This window comes from Agelaius phoeniceus, chromosome 5, assembly GCF_051311805.1.
Source record: "Agelaius phoeniceus isolate bAgePho1 chromosome 5, bAgePho1.hap1, whole genome shotgun sequence".
Classification (NCBI taxonomy): domain Eukaryota; kingdom Metazoa; phylum Chordata; class Aves; order Passeriformes; family Icteridae; genus Agelaius; species Agelaius phoeniceus.
In genome coordinates, this window is record NC_135269.1 from 33,559,559 (window position 1) to 33,582,854 (window position 23,296).

Here is a 23,296-nt window from a genome sequence, read left to right on the forward strand (position 1 = left end):
AGCATACAAGGAGTGGGGACAGCTCATCAGGTTTATGCAGTTGCAAGTGCACAAGACAGGACTGGCCTATTTCAGTTCCTCTAGTCTCCCTTTTAAAGGCAAGAAGTGGGCAGACAAGTTTATGTAATGCTGTTTATCAAAGAAAGTGTTATAGGGAATGTGTTTATAATTTTGTCTTGAACATGGAAACAGAAATAAACACTCCAGACAGCCCTCTGATACTCAGTGACACCATATGAGCTGCAAAGCGGATGCACTCCTGATAATGGATGCAGTTGCCTTGTTCTCCTGTCACACACAAAGCGAAGAGATGACTGAAAAGGTATCTAGGATTTATCTCACCCAAATCAAGCAACTAAGTCTAAGTCAGTCATCTCAGCTCTTTTTAAAGGAGAAGTATGATTGCAGGGATTATGTGTATAATCTTAAATAGATGTCTAAATCAGAAGGGCTTCATTACTCCCCAGAGGTACAGTTGTCTTTCCACACTATAAAGAACCATAGCTACCTAGCTCTGTCTTGTCATCTCAGGTAGAAGAGGTTAAATGCATCCATGTAGGCTTTCGTAGACACATCCAGGACAGCTTTGAACAAGTCAGTCTGAGTCCTGCTCATATAGCTGCATTGCATTCTATTCAAGTCACTGCCCAACTTTGTGTAGCCTCTTGAATTGCCTTTGCAGCATAACCTACAAGCAACACTTCAGCAACCACTGTGAAGCAAGTTCTGTCTTCCCTGCAAAAGCTGCCAACACAACAGCAACCAAAATACAAATATGAGCTATGTTAATGCTAAGTTGAAATTCTCAGAGCTCCACAAGGAGCTAAGGTACACTCAGTTGACCGTGTCTTGTTATGCCACCAGGACATCCATGAAGTGCTGGCAGCAGCTTAAAGGAAGCAGAAGCCAGAGTATGGGCTAGGGAGAGAAGGGAGGAAGTACAGCAGGAGCCAGCCTGGGCAAAGGACTGAGCTAGTCTTTGTGGTTTTGTGAGTTAAAAAATGCAAACCCTAGGAACAGAGTGAACTTGGACATCACAGACCATGCTTACAAAGGAAATTGAGAAAAGCCTCCTGAACCTAAAAAACAACCAAAAAAAGGAACAATCTGGAGAAACTTATAGGTCATAGTGGTTTTAAGGGTAGCTTTTATTCATTGGAAAAGAAAAAGGGTAGCACAAGCCTGCTTTGCAATAGGACAAGCATTACATGCTAGAAACAGCACTGATTTATGTGTTCCAATTTTGTGTTCTGAGGAACACTTTTATCAGAATTATGAAAAACATATCTACACTAAAGTGGGCAGTCAAACTTCAGAGAATTTGCTGAAGCACTGCAGTATTTCAGCAGTCAGTATAGGACACCAATAGTAAGCAGAGGTTTAATTCACACAGAGGTGACTGTGGATACCACCACCAAATTGATCAGAAAATGCTGATAAATAAAACTGATAAAACAATAATTTCACTAAGATTGGCAATGAACAAAAGTATATGTAATAATCAATTTGTGTAATTTATGGATTTTAGCCATTGGCACCAATCTGGTAAAGCCTAGTGCTCAGGAAGAAGTAGCTCTCCATTGAACTGTATGAACTGCTAAGAAAGTGTTTAGACTGACATTAGATACTTTGTCACTGTGGCAAGAGAACTACTTAATCTAGCATTTACATTTTTCAAATATACAGCATCAGTTACAACTACAATTTTATTTTTTTTTGTGCCCTAGTAATTGTGAGGTACTAATCAAAGGTGCCTTTCCTGAATAAGTAGTCAAGAACTGTGTAAAAGCAATTGGTATCAACCAACACATTCCCTTGTATACGAGGCATTGATGGGGGGAACCACATCAAACCCCATATGCTTCCTGTTGATCCTAATTGTTTCCAGAGATAGTTTTAATCGCTCCACTTTCACCTACTTCAAAGTAAAGATTCTTACACTGTTTTCGATCCCAAACAAGAGAGTACTGGGCCAAACACAGAGAGTGCTTAGCAGAAACACATGAGCTTTGAGAGAGAATTCCACTTACAAGCATCTTTGGAACAATAAGAACCAGCCCTCTTGTTTTTAGATCTGAGTACTATAAGTAATAATTCATATTATCTTTTTTCTTTTATCTGTTTAATGTATCCCACATAAAAATGAGATGAAGAATATGAGAAACTGAGGTTAAACAATAAACACCTCACAGATAAACAAGAAACACCTCACAGATAAATTGACAGTTTTTTGCAGTACTCAAAGGACTTCTAAAATTTTGAAGGACAGATAGCTGATCCAAATAGCTGGAAGAAAAGTAAGAAGAATTCTCTCATTGATGTAGGCATCTAAACTATAGTATATCAGCTGGAAATAAGTTTTTGGCACGACCTAAAAAAACCCTACAACTGTTTCTGTGGGTCTGTTTGAACACCTTGTTGGTTTACAAAGAATTTCAATATCTAAGACCCATACACACGTGAGCACATGGGGCCTCCAAAGTAGTGTATGAGAGATTCTGGAGACCAAGAAAAACACTAAGCCAGGCATTCTAAATGTAGAACTGCTACACTGACACTCCTAAGGGCATCCAGTGTCTAACAGTCTCATCATTTATTGTACCTTATCCAGCACTGCAGTTGCTGGCATTTAAGCTCTGAACCTAGTTTGGTTTGTACTGAAGGTAATTATTTTTGGGTTTTATTAGCTCATTAATTTGAGCACCATTTGCCTGGATAAGGTCTTTTGTTTCACCCTAACTCCTCAAATATCATTCTGAAGCACTAACAATGCACTAACTTACCCATCATGTTATATAGGCTCTGTGGTGCAAACTGCCTCGGCATTTTCTGTATTGCTTCTTTGTAAACTGTAAGGGCCTCCTGAAAAGAAATACACAGTGGGAAAACACCAACTTAAAAAGCATCCTTTCATATATAAAGTAAAAACAAACTATCTTCCTTCCCCAAATGAAAGATGCAGGGAAAACACATCAGCATCAAAAATGCCACAGAAAGCACAAAATTTCTCCTTTTTTTACCTGAATTTTACCAAATTCAGTGAGGCTTATAGACAAGAGATCAAGCTAGTTCCAACACGGTAACTTTTTTACAGGTAAAACTAAGAAGGACTCTTTTTTGATACCTCTTAATGACTGATGAGTTTATAAACATGAAATTCAATAGGCTGGGGAAGAATATGGGCTATTATTGATCTGCAGACAAAGGACATTCTGATTATTAACTATGCTAAGTGACCTAAAAATAAAGAAATCATTGTCTACTGCCAAATAATAACAAAGCATAACCCTTGCAACTGAAGCCTGCTCCACAGAACAGATGAGATGCACTGTGAAGTCAAGAAACCCAAAACTGGACTCCCTTTTCAAATATGCTGTTCCTTGAATTACCATTCATTCCCCACTTTGGATGCTGGCTGGTCAGTCTGTTAGCTCTGCATCAAACAGTCACAGCTTACAAAGGCTGCAAGAAAGCAGCCAGGAAGAAATCTGAAGTTTTATATTCCTGAAAGCTCTTGTATCTTGCAGGTATTGAACTTCAACTCTACACTCTATCAGCTGTGCAGACAACATGCTGCTGGTCTCTTCTCTGTATAGATGCATTAGCTGTCTGTATTTTAACCAATTAGTAACTCCATCTGACAGAGCTGGATGCAGCAGACAGATGACAGGGAATCTGTCCAGCTTCTGCATGCCTGATCTTAAACAGCTGACATAACTGTCATGGTCAAGAACACTTTACATGGATCAAAACCACTCACAACTCCTGTTCTGAAGTATGCCTGACAATGCCAAGAGAGAATTAATTTCTTTCAAGTACTGCTAAAGGTCAAACCTCAAGTGAATGTCCAGTTTCAGTTAAGTTCATCAGGGAAAATGGAGAGGAATCACAACAGTCACAGTTGCATGTGTAAATGAGATGGGATGGCTTGGGTGCAGTTTATTGTTACATTAAAAATATCCAACCCACTTTAGCGCTGAGGTCAAGCTATCTGAAAATAACACACAGTGGGATGTTTTTAATCACTGTTAAATTATTTCAACTCGGTCTTTTTTTTAGAGACCTAAATGCAAGCATAATTGCACTTTTCCAGCTAAAGATGGACTTACTATGTTTTGAATTATAATGCCTCTACACTTTAGGTCGACTGGCCTTTAATCAGGTTTAATCAGGCTTTATCCTTGCATACCAGCTACGGGTACAAAGCCAAAACCAATGAACTAACACATATCAGATGTGAGCACTGCTAATGTTGACTCTGATGTGAGAACATCACACTGTTAATTAATAGCATTACACCAGTGGCTGTAGAGAACAAATATTCTCTGTAGACAATGCTAATCTTGATCTGGTGAAATTCAACCAATTCATGTATGTGATATATTTTGAAAGTCTCAGTAGAAGCAGTATGTATTATTTGTATATCAAAGTTTTACATTTTATCAAATGTATTATATACAAATCTGGAGTCTTACCTCATAGTGTCCTTGTTCATGAAAAAGTTTTCCTAAGTTATAAAGACAGCTGGTAACAGAGCTTTTGTGAGCATGAGGATCTTTCAGATTTTCATCAGGGATCTCTGAACACCTCACAAAAGTCCTCCTGGCTTCCTCTGTCTTCCCTTGGTTCATCAGGATGATACCAGTATTTAAATAAGCAGCTGTGAAGAGGGAAAAATGCTATATTTAAATGGAGTTCTTCTATTATGCTTTATCTACTGTTTTAATTCTAAGTAGTACCTGGTAGGGATCCCATGGTTATCTAATTTGGTTTTTGAATAACACAGATCACTCATTGGTGTGAGTGTGAATATGTAACATTTGTGAATATATAAAAGGTAGAAGCTCAGAGACAAGGAAAGAAGAAGGTGACTATAAAGTAAGGAGGGAAGGCATCACTGGTTAGGCAGAGTGTTCCATTTAGTTCCTCTTTTTAGGACTGTATAAAGCATATAGCACCACGGTTTGAAGTGTTACAAAAAATACACATATACATAAAAGCATATATACATACAGAGACGATTAATACTGAAGGTACAAAATTCTCAGCCATCTCAAATAGCACCACTTAATTTTGGAATCTGTTACTGGCAACACCTGAACATTATTCACCATTTTTCCCAGGCAAGAAAGAAAAAATATTTATGTTATTCACTCATATAAATATCAGGGACTGGCTGTAAGAAACAGAAAACAGGAGCCTGAAACTTGGGCAGTAGTATCTCTGACTCAACACCCCAGATCAGAAGCATTTTAAGTTCTAGTAGTGCTGCTGAGTGTTAATATAGAGTTTTAATACATCATCTGCTTCTTACTTGTACCACATTAAATATAGTTGTTTACTAATAAACACTTGCTATCAAGGGCACAAATTCACCTTTGGCTTTCTGACTTAAAAGCTTCTGAAAAAAAAAAGAAAGAGTTATTAAAGAGGAGGAAAATTTTCTATGAAAGCTATAGTCAATATTATACAAGCTTGTAGAGTCAAAATACTTACAAGCTAGTGTGGGTCTGCTACCAATTGCCAGTTTATAGTAATGCAATGCCTCTGAAAACCTGCTGTTTTCCTGAAGTAGTAATCCTCTGTATAAGGGGGAAAAAAGGAAAAAAAAAAGAAAAAGAAAAGAGTGAGTGAGGTGTGAGGTTACTACAAAGAGTAACTTGAAAACAAATACTGAAAACAAAACTTGGGTAACAAAGTAAAATATGCTTACTGGTCTTTCAGAGATACAAGCACTCACTAACAGTTCTGTGTGAGAGTTATTCCATGTATAAAGATGAATTCCTAGACACCAAGTGCATCCATATGGCTTTAACAAAGCAGATGTTAAACAGAATAATTTTGGCTTTCTTGGAAGCCAGGAGATTCATTTACTCAGTCGAGAAAATGTTAGCCTGCAAGACTTTTTAAAGTGGATACAATATGGTGGAGGTATTTGTAAGTCATTAATGATTAGTCAGGCATCTTGTCTCGACCTGAAATAAGCAGTTCTTTTCCAAATGCATGATACAGTTAAGCACCCAGCCCTTCATTGCTACGTTAAGGACTCCCCTTGTTGAGCAATTTCACTACATTATTCACTATACAGCTCAGCACCTGCAATAGTTCTGTTTTTTCCTGTCTTCTTTATACTCTGAACAAATTTACTAACTGAAGAAGTATTAAAAATTATACTGAATATTTCCAGTTTCATAATAGATAGGCTTTAATTTAGCTTTTTAAAATAAACATCCTTGTGAATTATGATTTATACCAGCTACCCACAAATTTCTGAGAAGTTGTCTGGACATCAATGACATGAATGAACACTGTATGCTTAAATGAAGGCCCAAAGCATTACAGTTTTCCAAAGTTTCAGAAGACTGAAAAAGAGCATATACAAATATATTAAAACCAGAATTATTTAAAAATCAGTCATTTCAGAATGGAGACTCAGACATCAGTATCCAGGGGTAAACATCCCTTGTCATATAACTCAAAATATCCAGGAAAACACAGCTTAACACAGCTCTTCCTCTAAGGTGGAAGTGGAACCATATTTATTTGTAGTTTCCCTAAGCTACAGCAATTTTCTTTTCTTCCTCTATGCTTTTATCTGCTGATAGCTCTTTGAACTGCAAAGAGTTTGGAATTATTTTATCCCCAGTCTCAAATCAGAGATTTTATTTCCCTTTAACATCTCAGGAAAACTTTTTTAATTAAACCAGTGAACTTCAAGGGATGAAAAGAGAAGGGAGCTTAAGTAGCCACCATCTATGTTGTTTCCTTCTTGTCACTGGGTTAGGATTTAACAGAATTGAGAAATATATCCTCTTTTTCTTCTATACTTCCTTTTCTTCTATACTGTCCTATCAGTATCATAAGAGCTCACTTTGAAACTGTTTCCCAATTAACTTCAGATTAGGTAGCAAGTAATTTTTAATATTAACAGAAGTTACATGTAGTAGGTACTTGCAGTAAAGTAAGAAATGAAGGAATATATTCAGGATATTTTTTTGGAATGATACCAATGTTTGTAGCTACTGTCAAGTATCTTGCAAATGGCAAGAGGTATAATCATCAGGACAGAAAAAACATTTTCTGAATTTTCTAGAAGCTGAATTTTGTTTATTGTAAACATTTTTATACACTTACTTCAAGGAAGATTGATTATGGTATTTTCATCCTGTTTGCTACTGATAGCAGAAGAATTAACAGAAAAAAATGAGATGCATTGTCTGACATTTAAGCTGCTTCTTAATTTTTTAAAAAGCAAAAACATTCTCACATACAATTTTGAAACAATTTATCTAAGAAATTCCATTCTTATTTTAATTCTGGAATAAATAATGTAACATAGTGAGAGAAGTAATACAGCAATTGGTCAACTTCACCAAAACAAATTACTTTGGTAAGTGTACAACACTTGTGGTTTTGTGATTAAAAGAACTTTTATTTGCAATTATTACAAATTAATATTTTGCATTCACTACATGCTCTAATATTGACACTTTTGATTTATGACTTGAAACTTTGAGGCGGTTTTTTTTTTTAAATTTCTCTTCCAAAAGATGTTTTTCTTTTAAAAGCTGTTCCATTAACTGTCAGTCTGTCAGCATGTGTCTCTCTCTCTCTCTCCTTCTCTCTCTCATATATATAACCAAAGCAGCTCAGATGAAGAACTGAGTGCTGAATTCCACCTAATAATTAGTGTTTTATTCGTATTTGTTATGAGGTTGGGAGAAGAAAGAGAAGAATATAATCTTACCAAGGCATGAAACTGCCTTGTGAAATTGGTCCTGACTGATCACTAGTTTTCATGTAGCTTCTGGCAGTACAAACATTATTAGATTTATGAGTGTCCAGTTCTAGTTTGAGGTTAAACTAAGTCAGGAAAAAGCTGACTTCTCTAGATGCAGTGGAAGAACATCCCTGAGCTGCAGTTCACACCCTGCAGGCACTGCAGATTCCAGTATCTCACCCTCCCCATGGCCAGGGCACTTGGCTGTATAAGCAAGCATCCACTATAACCAGGAGCAGATCTGTTCCTGAAATGCCTTTAGCTTCTTTGCTTGAATGTCAAATGATAACTCCTCCTCAGAGATTTTTGGCAAAGGGGAGAAGGAGCAGAAAGACAACAAAGACATCAATACAGTGAGAAGCATTGGACATAAGCCAGAGGTGGAGCAGAGCAACTGAGACATGTTGAGTATGTACCTAACTTTTGTGGTTACAAAGACAGAAAGCATTCCTTTTTCCTTACTCAAGGATGAACAAAAGAAAGGACATCCTTGAAGTAAGCATGCTTGATTCAAAAGAGTAAGTTCTGGCGATAAACTTGGATGAAGACCTTAAAGCCTTTCTGGCCCCTTTAACTTTCTACAGTTACTAAAAATGCCAAATTAACTGAATAAAAAAGCCTAATCACCAAAATGCCCCCACAAAAAAAAAAAAAAGTTGATACTTCCAAAACTTCTTATTCTCTTCAGCTCACCTTCCCAGTTGTAAGGCAGACAAATGAAGATGTTAAATGAAATATGCAAGTTCTGTGCAAAGACAGTTCACTGACAGAACTGGAAAAATGTGGCTTCTATAGTTCAGTAAGACAAGTACTGGGAAAGAATAAGTGAACATGAGGAAGATGATCTTCACTGCGCAGGTGACCACACACCAGAGCAGATTGTTCACAGAGGTTGTGGAGTCTCCCTCACTGGAGATATTTAGAAATTGTATGGACACAACCCTGTGCCAGGTGCGTTGGGATGACCCTGCTTGAACAGGGAGGTTGGACCAGATGACCTACTGTGGTCCCTTCCAATATTACACACTCTTTGATTCTGTGAAATACATAAAGATAAAAGTATTTGGAAAAGAAAAAGCTACTTAAAAAAAGTAGGACACACAGTGGACAGCTTTAAACTGTTCATGAATTAATTTAGGATTAATTAGGAGACAAGTTCTAACTATAATAAATAGCAAGATTCTGGAACTTTACAACAGGATTTTTTTTTTTTTGCTTGCATTACTTCCAGATACTTTTACACGGAGTATTAATCATTTATGAAATGAAGGATATGTGCTGACTGCTTGCAGGTGTAGCAAACTTCTCCAAGTGACTTAGGAAGTGGCTAAGAATCCTGTTTTTAAAATAGGAGGAAAAATAAAAAAATGAAGACCACATTCTGACTATCTGGAAATGATGCACATCATTTCTGTAGACAGAATTGCTCATTTAGTTGATGCAGGAAAACACCTCCCCCCAAATGAATTGTTTGCAACCTTCCTGAATTCTTTAGCTGCCAACTTTTACCTATCTTGCTTCACCAACAATGAAAAATCTTCCTGTCTTCCTACTCTGCTTTGGCTTTGACCAAAAGTCACTAAATATTAATGGCCCAAAAATGTTTTCAGAGACCAGAAGGCAGTCACAGAATATAAATAAGCAGTAGGTAGATGGCCTATGTTCTTTTACAAGTTTCATAAGAATTTCTTCCTGTTGGTAGTCCTACTCTAGTCAGCTGGTCTGCTTATAAAGCAAACTACTCAGTGACTAAAACTGGCATAAATTGGCCAAGTACGATACACAGAAAGTGCAACTGTCAAAGTAAACGTGTTAGTGAAATATTTATAACATTTTCAACCCAGGTACAACACTGAAACAGTTTAATCAATTTTGTTTACTGGTTTATAACAACTAATACAGGGCCTGTTAGCTATTACTTTGCCATGACTGCAGTCCTTCTGTGCCTCAAGCTACATTCATCCCATTGATTTCAGGTGGGATTATCTACAAAAGACTATATCTACCTAAATGCTGCACTGGCAAACATAGAAAGGAATGAAAGAAAATCCTCTGTTATTCCCTACACAGATGTGTTTCCCATCACACAGCAAGAGTGGATCTACTTTGCCTAAGGCAACTCTTTCACTGTCATTTGCAAGACTAGTGGGTAGAAAGGTAGGTATGGATGCTACCACAAAACATATTTTTTTAATCAATAAGAACCCAAACATTCAGAGAATAACCATTTCCTTTGCAGAACTCACTAAGTAATCTATCACTCCCTTAGTAAAAAAGCCCCCAAAAACAAAACTAAACAATCACCCCCAAAACAACCTCTAATCTTTCAGACAGCACAGTAACACTGTTATGTTCTCCCAGATCTGGGGCAGACCTTCCCAAGTGCAATGCAAATTGGTCAGCAAATATTGTCCCATTTTTTTTTGTGTTACTGGTACAGTTTGGTTGGGAATACTACCCTTTCAGGACAGCATCAACTTGCACAACCCCTACTACCTTGACAGAGGGAGGGCCACTATGAGGAAGAGGAATAGCACTGCTCCTGTGTTTCTCACTCCCCTGGACAATGGGCCATGCTGTGCTGTGGCTGCAGTCCTCAAACCAGATGCCCATTCCCTTTCATGCGCCCCAGCAGTCAAAATAGGCAGAGAGCTGAACAGAACTTCCTCCAAGAGGGGTCTTTTTTGAAACTGAATGGCAGACACAAACCATTATTTTCCTAATTTTATAAAATGGTGGAAGTTTATGTAAGGACTGTAAGTGCCCACCATTTGAAATATTGAGACATGTAATAGGTCACTGAATGCCTTTCACCTCTCAACAGAACTTTGAAAACTATCTGTACTTCATATAGGCCCTACATTGCAGAGCAGGAAACCACCAGTCACCTAAGTGACCTTTGGGTGCTACGTCAAGAGCCAGTCTGATAACACAGCAAGATTTTTTCAAGACATTTTTGGTTACAGCAAGATGCAAATTTTAGCTGCTGTCTTTGACAGAGGAAGAACTAGCCAGCAAAGCAGAATTAATTCCAAACAGGTTTGCAACCAGTTTGCATTCATAGCTGAGAAAAACAATAATCAAGTACTTAGACACCAGATGACACATCCTCTTTGCTTTTTAACTCAACATCCTGAATGATAAAACCTTCTGGTCTATCAAGGAAGAGGAACCATAACCTTGACCTGTTTCCTACTAGGTGGTTGCTGCAGGAACTTTTTCTTGGAGAGGTTCAACCACAGTTCAGCACAGGTTTGTATGTCAGCCTGCTTTTAGAGTTTTTTGCCTCTGATAAGGAGTTTTCTATGCCAGTAACCCTTAAAAGGCAGGGAACACATTTTCCAACATATAGAGCCTAACAACAACAGACAAGGAGGAATTTTGCTTATATTGATTTTTCCCTAAGGATACAGAGTTAAACTTTTCCTGTAAAACACTGCAATCCTAGAATTTTGGGGATAGGTAGTCTGCAATAGCGGCTGCAATTTCTAAATGAGACATTAAAAAATTTAACATTTATTGATACAATATCCTAAGTTTTCCAATGTAAAGTTTATGGAAATTATTATTTCTAATTAAAAGAAAATAGATTCTTTGAATAATGAACCTATACACACAGTCCTATATCAGTACAGGCAAAATGAGATACTTCAGGAGAGAAGCAAGGGGATAGCTGATTGCTAGAAATTGATCTTTTATAGGGCACTGTATACTCCAAAATTACAACATTTCAAGTAATAAGTATAATTTTAAAGGAATATTCAATATTTATGTCAGATTGAGAACATCCTTATAATCACATGAGAAACTCAAGGTAACATAGGTTACTAATATGGATGACAAAAGAATACTCAAAACAGAGCCAGGCCTAAAAACAAGTGAAATAATAAATACAAAATTGTCTTTTAACTGATAAACAATTTTACTTTAGACACTAACTGTAAGCAATTTGAAACAATACAAAAAATCCCACAAGCTTTAGCTAACAATCATAAGGTAACAAAGACTGAAAAGCCAAAGCAAACTAAAATAGTTTGTTTTTAATCTACTGAACATTGCCTTGTTTGAAAGAATAAACTATAATTTCTCTACAGCTCTGTCCTTGGTATTTCACAGTATTATATACGGTTTTCTCAGTTAAAAAAAACAAAGAAAGGTCATTTTATGCTGATTTACTACCCTATGAAATTTAGTTGAAATCACCAGAGCTACATAGCACTGAGAACACAAAAATAAGATGTTCATAATCAGGTAAACCTTCAAATGTATATTATGTAGTTATGTATTAATGCATTTTAAATTTTTTTAAATGGCAAAAGCAGCTGTAACTCAGAGCCATAAGGTATAAGTCAAAAACCAAAAATACAGCACTGAATTCAGCCATTCATCTAGTCTGTTAAATTCTTTGGAGGTTAATGTATTAGTAGTCAACTTCTAAACTAACCTCACATTTCAATTTATTGAAAAAGAAGGAAAGAGATCAAGAGCTTCTGCTTATGTAGCTTCTTCCTTTGATTGTTAACCATTAAAATTGTGAGTTAAACCTTAATAATTTGTTCTTCAGCAGAGAGCACTTGGATTTGTTACTGCTATGAGTGAACACTGAGCTGCACATGCCAATTAATTTGCATCAAATACCAAGGCATAGGTGCTTAGAAACAATAATGACCATGTGAAACACATACAGTGCTTCTAAATAACTATAAAGATACTTTTTTCCTGAAGTTCTATGGAGTGATTATTTTAGTTTCAAAGGCACATACTGAAAACCAGAAACAGCAAAACTGACTGGCCTCTTGTAAGTGCATATAAGACACATTTTCCATTAGAGAGGATTTTTGTAAAAGGCTCCCACAGAACTACATGTCAAGGATGGGTCTAACTTGCAAATGAGCTCTTGAGAGTTTGTGCTTAAAAGAATTGATTCATTTGTGTACTATCAAAGGACATTTCATTTACCATCTATTTTTCATGGTGGATATTGAAGCATCCAACACTGTCAAAGCGTACAAAAAGAAAAACATGATGCAAGCTTTTTAAACTACTGTTAAATAATTGAAGGTTTTGTAAAGCTCGTTTTAAAAATAAGGGATTCTATTGTATTCAATGTAGTAGTAGAAAGGCTAAGAATCAAACTTCATTTCTTATGCCCTATATATTCCAACCAGCATTTTAGTTAAAATCCTTCCACAAAAATTCAGTAGAATTTCAAAAACTCCTCTGTTCAAAAACAGAGATGAAGGTTTATAGACATATATTTTGTGGATCAATGGAAAACTGGAAGACTAGCAGCTTATTCTGAGAACAGTGAAAAGACTGAAGTCTGATTTCTTTTATGCCCCTGTCTTTATCATCCAGCCCCCTTTCCTCTTCTTACCCTGGTATTAACTTCAGCTTCTCTCTACAACACAGTAAGAGACAAAAGTACTGCACAGGCATACAAAAAATTTAATAGTTATAATATTCACCTTCAAAACAAATAGCATATAGGAAATATACATGTATCAATCTTGTCACTTTCTTTCCTACAATCTTCCACTGTCTTCAGAAGTTATTTTTTAACTGTGTGCAGAAGTTTCCTCTTAAAATTATGTTTTTCATACTCCTCATTGCCTGACAGAGAGGGAAATTCTGCACGTACATGTATTTGTGTAACTAAATGATTAGTAAAAACACACATATTATGAAATACAGATTTCATTCTGGAAAATAAATTCTATCATTAAATTATTTTGAGTTTCATCAATTCATTTGCTTATCTGCAAGGCAAATTAATGAAATGGTCAACTTCCTCCTTTTTAAACAAGGAAAAAAATAGTAAAGAATACTATAATGATAAACTTCATTTTCACATATTATAAGCACTCATTTTAAACTATACTTACAGGCAGAACATTATTTTTTAATTGACTGGTTTATCTGAAGAGACTTACTATTTGAATGCAGCTTTTGCACATTTTGTGTATCCTACAGACACACTTTTCTGCTGCACGCAGGATATTATCTTCCAACAGCTACCTATGGAAAGGCAGTCACAGGATTCTGTCACGAAACAAGAGCATATGGCTGGTGGAAGTGACCAGCCTGTCATGCAGCAGAGCTCTGCTCTGAGGGCTTGTGCTGGCTGGGTCATGGCAGGAGTGGGAGGAAGGGCAGCAGGACAAGCAGAGCTGAGTGGGGTGCCCAGCTGGGACAGTTGGGAATCAGTCCTTCCCCATGGGACACATGGCACCATCCCACCTCAGTGCAAAGCTTGGCACGGCGCTCGCTTCCATCTTCATGATTTGGTACATTAATGAGATGGGAAATCTTTTCCCCTGATGAATAATTATTTTGATGCTCATGTTATTTATCCTCTTACTCACCTACAACAGGGTTCAAGTAATTAAACTTTATGTAACCTATGCTGCTCTGAAGTCAGTCACAGGAGACAAGTAATTTGCTGTTTTAACATTTCAGACCTCTGGAGCTAACAGAAAGGTATTTGTCTATGCTTAGAAATGCTTACACCCACTCTGCTCACCAAGTGTTATTCAGACTTAAAAAAGAAGTCTAAATAACACTTCACTATTTAATTGAGTCTCAAACAGATGGAGGGCTACAGCTCACAACTCGTGTATTGGTACTTGTTAAGTGTAGGGGTTTTTTTCTTCTTTTAGAGCAAACAGATTTGTAAGTTTACCTTGCCCATACCCATTACATGAATACACGATAATGTTGACCAAGAAAAAATCCTGTCCACCCCACAGTTTAAGGAGCACAATTAATGAAATGACTATTAGAAAGCAACAAAAACCATCATCTCCGTTTCCAGCAAGTAAATCAGTAGGTCTCTTCACAACAGGTTTCAAAGACAATTCAACCCCAGGAAAGCCACACATACTTACAAATTATAAAGCATATCAGCCATGTTGCTGCGGTAGTACAAGGCATTTCTATAGGCGCTTTCAGCTTCAGAAATCTTGCTCTGGCTCTTGAGAACATTTCCAAGGTTACCCCATGCTGTCAAGAGGAGAAAATAGTATTCATAAAGAGCTACAATCCAATTACACATGACAGAGTATGCAAGTATCAGGAAGTTTCTTAGGGAGACAAACCCCACAAAGGAACTATTTTTATGGAACAGGAGGTGAGGTTGGTTATTTTTTCCCCCAGCCCTCTGGTTCTCTGCATCTTACTGTGAGACTCACATTTCATAGAGGTGATTTACATGCACTCTGAATGCATACAGCTTTCAGTTGGGAAAAGGAAGTTTTTTACAAAAATATGTCTCTAGAAATTACTGTAACCAAGGGAAAAGGACCATTTTATTTCATACCACCTATAAATAAAAATCTTCAGGGTCAAATGTGGAACTGAGGCATCTTTCTAGTTTTAACTTTTTTTTGTTAAGCCTGTTGACTCTAAACGGCAAAAAAGTTTTCCAGAGTAGACATGGTCCCCATGTAAGTATTAAATTTGACATATGACACAGGAATTGAAAGAACAGTTAGGTAAGTAACTAAGATTAAAAATATGCCATATGGATATAAACATACTACACAGATCACTAAAATCCATTTTTTTTCTACCAGAAAAACATTTGGTCCCTTTCCATACAATTTATTATGTTACACAACATGCTTTTATAGCCCATCTATAAAGGACTTTAGGTAAAAAATATTTAAAGCTCCACATGTGTTCCCTTTGCAGTTTTGTTGAGTGGCACAAAAGCTACTTAAAAAAGGAATTGGAACTAACATTTTATGAAAACACAACCTTTGCTACTCAGAATTGAGGAAGCTAATTTAACTGGCACTACAATTACAGTGTGTGTGAACATGAAAAAAAACCCACATTATGCTTATAAATGCAAAGCTGTTTCATAAAAAAAGTTGTACTTTCACCCTTTTTATACTTTCACCCTTTTTTAAATGAAAGAAACCAATGGAAAGATGATGTGTGTCCCTTCCACCAAACACAATATATCAAAATATTCTCCCCTCCAGATGCACTTAAACATCAGCTTAAGTAGCAACTAACTCTGATATTTCAGTTGAGCCCTTTTCTTTTTTCAAGAATTTGCATCACTTCTGACTAATGCAAAATTTCAAGGTAGTTTTAATGTAACACTGCTATGTAGGTTGATAATTGACACAGGCATTTTTTTCCTTAGAAATTGCATCACTTCCAAGCTGCTGTGGTTTGCTGCAGAATCACCCCACCACAGGGATGGAAACAGCAGCAAACACAGAATTTCCTCTGAGCAGAATAAACTAGTCATTGCTGGGAAAAAAAATAATAAATCTATTTAGAATTCATAAAAACCATGTCATTCAACTGAGCACATCATATTCTGTAAATCAAAGAAAGAAAATATGTGCAATATTTCCATAAGAAAATAGGCTATCACTTCTGTGAGTCAATTCTTTTTAGCCTAGCATTTAATGAGAAATAATTTATCAATATTTATTTATCAATAAATCAACAAAAGTTACAAAATACTTCATCATTTTGAAATATAGCTGCTAAAACTATTCTCAGGTTCACTCAACTTTTACACTGCCTAGCAAATGTGCAGAATTCTGAAATTTCCCCATTTTTTTACAGCTACTCTTCCCTTTTTACACAGAGAAAACAGTCTGGAAGTACCAATGAAAGTGACTAGCCAGTCTATATGCATTAACCCTTGTAAGAAAAACACAGAATTATATATTATTTTTAAAATTAATTTGTGAAGATATACCCTTATTTTGCTTCTGCAATAAAGGAGCATCCAGTTTCCCATAACTGCATGTTCCATACAATCTATAGGGAGTTTTGTTTTCATTCTAATCTCCCATAACAGAGCATTACATCAAATGACCATTTGATCTATTGATAACAATCTCCTGCCATGTAGTTATTTACTCCCAACCATTCTGAAGCTCAGTAAATACAAGTATGCACAAAAGGATGATTCAGTTCATCTCTTCACCTGTTAGACTGGAAAGACACTGTTAACACTGTTCAGTGTAATAGCTTCTCCTCTACAATTCATTTCACGCCATGGGTTCTAACAGTTATCTGAGTTAATTTTTAAGACAATATTTTTAAGACAACATACTTTTTAAGACAATATTTTAATGTACATTTTTCAAAATAATCTGTATCAAGTTTTTAATATAAATCAATAATTAACCTACACTATTTAATTTTAAATTTATTCCATTTAGACTTTTGTCTAAACTTGTAAAACTGTGAATAATTAACCTTATGTGATGCACTAGAAGAAGTGGCAATAGTAGAAAATAGCAAACATAAAACATGATAATCTGACAATTTATCATTAATGGAAACATGAAAACCAAGGTCTTTTCATTTATCCAAACCAGATAAATTTGATAGAACAAATTCATTACTATTTAAATACAGAACTAGTTAGAAGAATGATCTGTCTCTAGCTGGTGATGAAGCTGCATTGAACATGTGTAGAGATGAGATTCATACACCATAGAAATTATGAACAGTTAATATCTGCAGCAACCACGTCCTCTTGGGTTTTGGTATATAAGCAAGAGTAAAAGAGGATGGTGTACATACATGGAGAAGAGGCTACATGAGCTACTCAAGGAACTTCACTCCTGCTTTGTCTTAAGTAATGCAACTAACCTTCAGAGGGAAAAAAGGACTTCAATTATTAGCTTCCATATCTTAAAACTTTTTATTCAAAACTGGAATAGCATTATTTCAACTCTAGGCAGATTCAGAAACAGAAGCACAGTTATATCTAAATGAATCTACATTCCTGTTAAAAGCCCACCCTATGATTCCAACTAAATTCTAGCACTCAACTATTTTCCATTTGTACATAGAAAGAAAAATAAACAAATATTTTTAAAAGTAAAAGAAACTAGGTCAGTAATCCTGGAATTTAGAATGGACGTTTATTCCAATTATTCTTTATAAACATTTTTCACATAATATCTACATTAGCTAAGCTGCAAAAGTCAACATTTGACATTCAGAAAATACTAAGGCATACATGTATATGCCACATTTTAATCTTTAATTCAAAATTCAAATTTCCCCATATTGAAGACCCTATTCAGCATAAGAGAAAAAGGAAGCTGTGAATGAAAGAGCTTTGCAATATTTCCTCTTTGCCTGCAGCTTAATTCCCTGTCCATGAACAATGAGACCAGAACAGACCCAGGTCTTTAAGAAATAATATTCCATCATAGCATGGGAACAAATGTAACTTTCACATCTCACCTACAAAACAGTCTATTCAAAGTTTACTTAATTGCTTAATTTTTCATAGATCATACTCAATATTTATGGGCATATTAAAAATTAAATCTATTTAATTACCTTTATCGTTAGTCAAGTATAAACTGAAGAATCTCCTAATGCTTGAGAACTCCTATGTTATTTACATGTCTTTGCAGGAAAATGAAACTTTTTAAAGGGATTTTGTTCTTCTGTTTGTTGTCTGGGGTTTAAAAAAAAAAACAGCAGAAGAAATTATGCAGCACTAAGTAGGAAAATTAACAGTTGTTTAAGTGTTATGATTTTGGCCATATCAAACTAGACCTCTATTAAACTTTAAAGATTGCATTTACGCCACCTTGCAGTGAGAGTAGGTCAAGTTCTCAGGCATTCTATTGCTTTCAAAATGAAAATGAATATAAAAAAATATTAGTTTCACATTCAACATGCTTAACTTCTCAACTATCTCAATGAAACTGACAATTAAGATTTAACAAGACTGAAAAATACCCAGCTGGTATATTAAACCTTCTCCAAGCACTTTCATGCTGTAAGAGTGCAAGACCAACAGCAAAACAAGGACAACATTGTCTAATCTAATCTGCCTGGATTTAAGAAGCACATTTTCTAAAGAAAACTAGTAAACTTTCAGCTTTCAACTGAACTATGAAAACAAGTGAGAAACAGAAATTAGTGTCTACAAACGTCTTCATTTAAATAAAACATTCCCTTTCTACTGAACCTAAGATCATGCTGTTATTCAGTGAAATTAAGATAATAAAGGAACAAAGTGTCCTAGAAGAGCAGTCAGTTGGGTTAAAAGCATGCATGGTAATTTCTTGATTCAGAAGTTTGCTTTAAATTAAAAAAAAAATTAACATCGCAAATCATTAACAAAGATAACCCAAAGTATTAAATTCTGATTCCCACCTGGCACTCCTACATAATCCATGAAAAATTAGGTAATACTGAAATCTATTTGTAAACTGCCATTTTATTAATATATCTGTTGTTCAAACACTTCTGAAACATGAAGAGGAAAAAATCCAACTACAATTGCCTAATAAATCACTCAAATACATCCTGGTAAACATTTTAAAATAACATAGCAGAGAAAAGGAAAATTCTGCCTTTCCTTGTATATTATGAAAACATACTTGAAAACTAATGGAAAAAAAATGTAAGACTTAAAAAATTAATATGTGACATTCACTATTCACATGAAATTGCTGAGGTTTGGTAATATTGTTCTCACCTTATCCCATCAAACTTACACAAGTTATTCCACAAATTGTTGAATGCATTAAGGAGCGTGAACTAGATTATTATTTGAGTAAAACAAACTACTTGAACAAAACCTGAAGTATTTAGGGAACAGCTCAGTAATTTGTAATCAGCTTGTCAGCAGTTCTAAACTAGAACCTTTAGCTCACAGAAAAATGCACATCAAGCCAAGAAAACCTCTATGCAGCTTTACAGATATTTGTGTATTATTTATCATTCTTTAGCTTGTGAAATTAGAAACAGCAGTTCAAGTTTGCATTCCCTCTGTTTAAAATCGGTCCACATTTCTTCTGACTTGTTTATGAAAAAGAAGTGAATTACAATTAGAATCTCAATTTTTTTCTTCAATAGTGTTTAAGGATGAAGCGATGCTAGTCCCAAAAGAAAAACCTTAACTTTTTTCTTCAAGAGGGTAACAGTTTCACCAACAGAGAAGTGACAGGCTTCCCCAAGAAAACCTCTGAAAGTTCAACTGCAGACTCATAAAAACATAATGAAAAGAGTTCAACATCTAAAACGGTTTTTTTACAATATAGAGCCACTGCCACTCACAAAGACAGCAAGATCAACTAGATCATGTTTATTATGTGGTTTGAGAATGGAAAAATTCATCTAAATGATACACATTGCTACTTTCAAAGTGGGACAGTTTTTACTTAACTTCTGTACTACAGTTTGTATAAGGTATTTATATTTTTCTGTTATTCCAAAGAAATAATGATTTTTTTCAAAATATGTAATAAATTCATGCATATAATTTGCAATAATATTCTTCTAAAAACTTCACTTGTTAATAGAACATTTTGATCAAGTTACTTCCTTTTGCTAACTTAACCACCAAATTGCCCAATTTCTTGTTTCCTAAAGGGCTAATGGTTTCTACATAACCATAATTTATGCATTTAATCTACTTTGCACATTGATTTTTTTTATATTGATGGGTATGTGGCAATGTTGAGAGAGACTGTGTCAGAGATCTATCACTTCTTAACTTTTACATATTTTTCTATTTATTAGGGTTGTTATTTATAGCATTTGTTCAACAGTTCATCTGTTGATCAATTGCAGGGCTTTTGTAATGACAGCAGGTGAAAGGAAAACAAAATTGAAAACTATGCACTGCTTTGAAAGCTATCCAGCAACATGTCAGCATGGGTACAAGCCATGTTTGGCAGGCAGAGCTTCGGTCTTGTTTCTCAGTTCTGAAACCCCGATGCAAATGAATGTAAAGTCATGGCCTGTTCTACTGCTGATACTCCCCCTTCATCCTCTGTGTTACAGAAATTAACTCTTCCTCCTCAAAGGATAGCAGAGTGATTCTGACAGCTCAATGAACCTGAGAGATGAGACCGAGCAGCTGGTGCTGTTCTTTGGCTTCCTACCACCCTACAGCCAATCATGTTTGGCACAGCCTCCCTCATGCTAAAATGATTTTTGTGAAGAGTATGGTATCAATCAGACAACTAAAATGATGCAGGCTAGGGAAAACAATGAGAAAAGGATGACCACAGTACCTTTAACATCTGATCTAATCACTGTTCTGTTCACAGCAGAGCCCAATCACACATTTGCACAGCTTTGTTAGCTACGTGTGCATTGCAAGTGTGTGAACACCATAAGACATTACTGCCACAAAGGTCCCATTCCAATTAACTTCACAATGGTCAGGAACAGAGCTGTGAACGGTGCTGATCTGAAACTCTCATTATATGAGGAACTGTATTTAACTGAGGCATTGGATATAAATCATGCAAGAAAATGAAAGGAGCAGAAAAATACAAATGGAACAAGACGACATGTCTGTGTATCCCAGTCATCTCAGGATGAACCCTGAGGAACTCTTCAAAGCCTCAGAGTGACTCAGGCAAAGAGGGGACCATGTACTAAATTTGTCAAATTATGTAACCTTCTTAACAGCAGGCTTTATAAAAAATTATCTATGATACATTCAAAATTATCACTTATGTCCCAAGTGATCAACTGCATCCCAGCCTCTTGCAGCACTGGCAGGATGCACTGAAATGTCAGCCCTGGTCCTCCAAGCTATGAGTAGATGGATCATTGTTGGTTTCTTTCCAGAAAAGGGGAACAGTGAGCACAGTGTCCTGGGAACATCCCAGAGGAGCCATGGTGAAAAGAAAATCAGCATTTGGGTTTGTCAAACCAAGGGAATCTTCACATGTGGTCAAATGACACATGTCAGACTTGGAAAATGCAAATTACTTCATATCCAGGTAGCAGCAGGCTTTTCGTAACACTTCAAGTTGCCTGGTTTTGTTTGCTTTGCTTTAAATCACTTAGAAATGCAAGACAAGAGCTTGTGAAGCTTTGCCAGCCATACATATCCCCATTGGTACGGAAATATAGGTGGCAGGAAGGAAGGTAGGTCATAAAATTACCTCCTTCCATTTATCAGTGAAACTAATTAAAGACACTACAACTATTAACTAGCATCTTTATTGGTCCATATTCAAAATACCTTCTGTATTTTAAGACCTCAAAGAAAAGTTCAGTGTGCTAGAGCATCTAAGGAAAGAGAAGAAAATAGCATTGAGAATTCAGTCATTCTATTTCATGATCTGCTCTGCAATTTAAAACAAAACTATATGCAAGCCTCCTGTGCACATTGTAATGGCATCAGCCATCATTTACTTTTTGGATGCATGAGGATTGGCAATGATGATAGTTCAGGCTTAAGTAATAAAATATCCCGTTACTCAAAGGAGGGTATTTGAAATCTTAAAATAGTTGTATTTATTTATCTACACTAGGACTTTACCCTACCACAAGTGGTATAGAAAGGCATATATGTAGATTACTGCATTGTTCATATTAAACTAATGTAAGTGGACCTGAATATGTACTGATATTAAATCCATGACAGGTAGGAAAATGATGACGTGTAACTCAATGCAAAAATTTTAAATAGGGAGGATTTTTTCCAAGTTGTCAAATTTTGAAAAGAAGATAAAATAATAAAACAATTGGATTATTATCTAATGCACTTAAATAAACATGCTCTGCTTGAGAACCAATCCAGATAATCTCATTTTCCTCTAATTAGAAGTAGCTCTTTCTCTGAAAAAACCTCAGGCTAATTCTGCAGAACACACAAATATGAACCAAAGGTCTCTCTTTTAATCAAACTGGAAAATAAAATCTATAATTTTCTGGCAAAAACAAAACAAACAAACAAAAAAACTTATGCCATTTTGCTTGATATGCTACAAAAATTCATCTTGCCAAAGCTGATTCCTCCTTGACTGGGCCTGTTTGGTTTTTTTCCCCCTACACTGTAGTTTTTAGCCCAGATGAGCTTGTTGAATGATTTTGCAGAGCATCTCGGGGAAGACAGGGGAAGAAGTAACAATGTGATTGGCCCATGGCTCAATGTCTCATGTTTGTTTCTTTAAAAAAGCCTAGCTATTAGTTAATAATAGTTTCTTTCCTATCCCCCTGCACTTTAAGATTCACAGATTAGAGATACTGTTGCACTACACTCCAAGTGGAAAACAATAAATCCTTGTTTCCAGACCTCTACACATATATAAAGGAAGAATATCAGGCTTTCTCGTATCCTGCTGAAGAAGCACATCCCACACTGAGTTGGGTTTCAGAGGAAATTACAGCACTTCGAAAGAACTGGAAGAGAGAACACTGTCACTGTAGAGTAAATTCAGAGTTTGAATTGAACTATAAACCACTTTCCTTCAGCTCTCCACCAGATTTGGCATAACCAGACTGTTTTGCTGAGGGAGGGCTGCCTGTGGCATGCTCAAATGCCCTAAATAACTATGGCTGTTTCCCAAACAACTTACAAATGCCCATTCCTTCTACACTATTTAATCATCCAGAGCAGCACTACCATCCATTTAGAGAGCCCCAAACTGTTTCCAGGGAGTAGGCTTTTTATTTAACTTTCAAACAATTCTATGTCGTTCATTTGAGCTAACTCATTTAAAGCTGTGTCCTAGTTCCAACCAGAACAGAGTTAATTTTTTT

At 35.9% G+C, this 23,296-nt stretch overlaps 1 protein-coding gene across 1 annotated transcript in view; it reads right to left on the minus strand.

The window, feature by feature from the left end:
* Positions 1 to 23,296, minus strand: part of TMTC2 (transmembrane O-mannosyltransferase targeting cadherins 2) — a 233,832-nt gene that overhangs the window by 67,845 nt on the left and 142,691 nt on the right. Inside the window, exons 4-7 of the mRNA XM_054631557.2 lie at positions 14,668 to 14,782; positions 5,497 to 5,582; positions 4,476 to 4,660; positions 2,784 to 2,862 (exon numbers count right to left, since the gene is read on the minus strand). Of these exons, the coding sequence (XP_054487532.2) occupies positions 2,784 to 2,862; positions 4,476 to 4,660; positions 5,497 to 5,582; positions 14,668 to 14,782 (465 nt within the window). The remainder of the gene's footprint in view (positions 1 to 2,783; positions 2,863 to 4,475; positions 4,661 to 5,496; positions 5,583 to 14,667; positions 14,783 to 23,296) is intronic.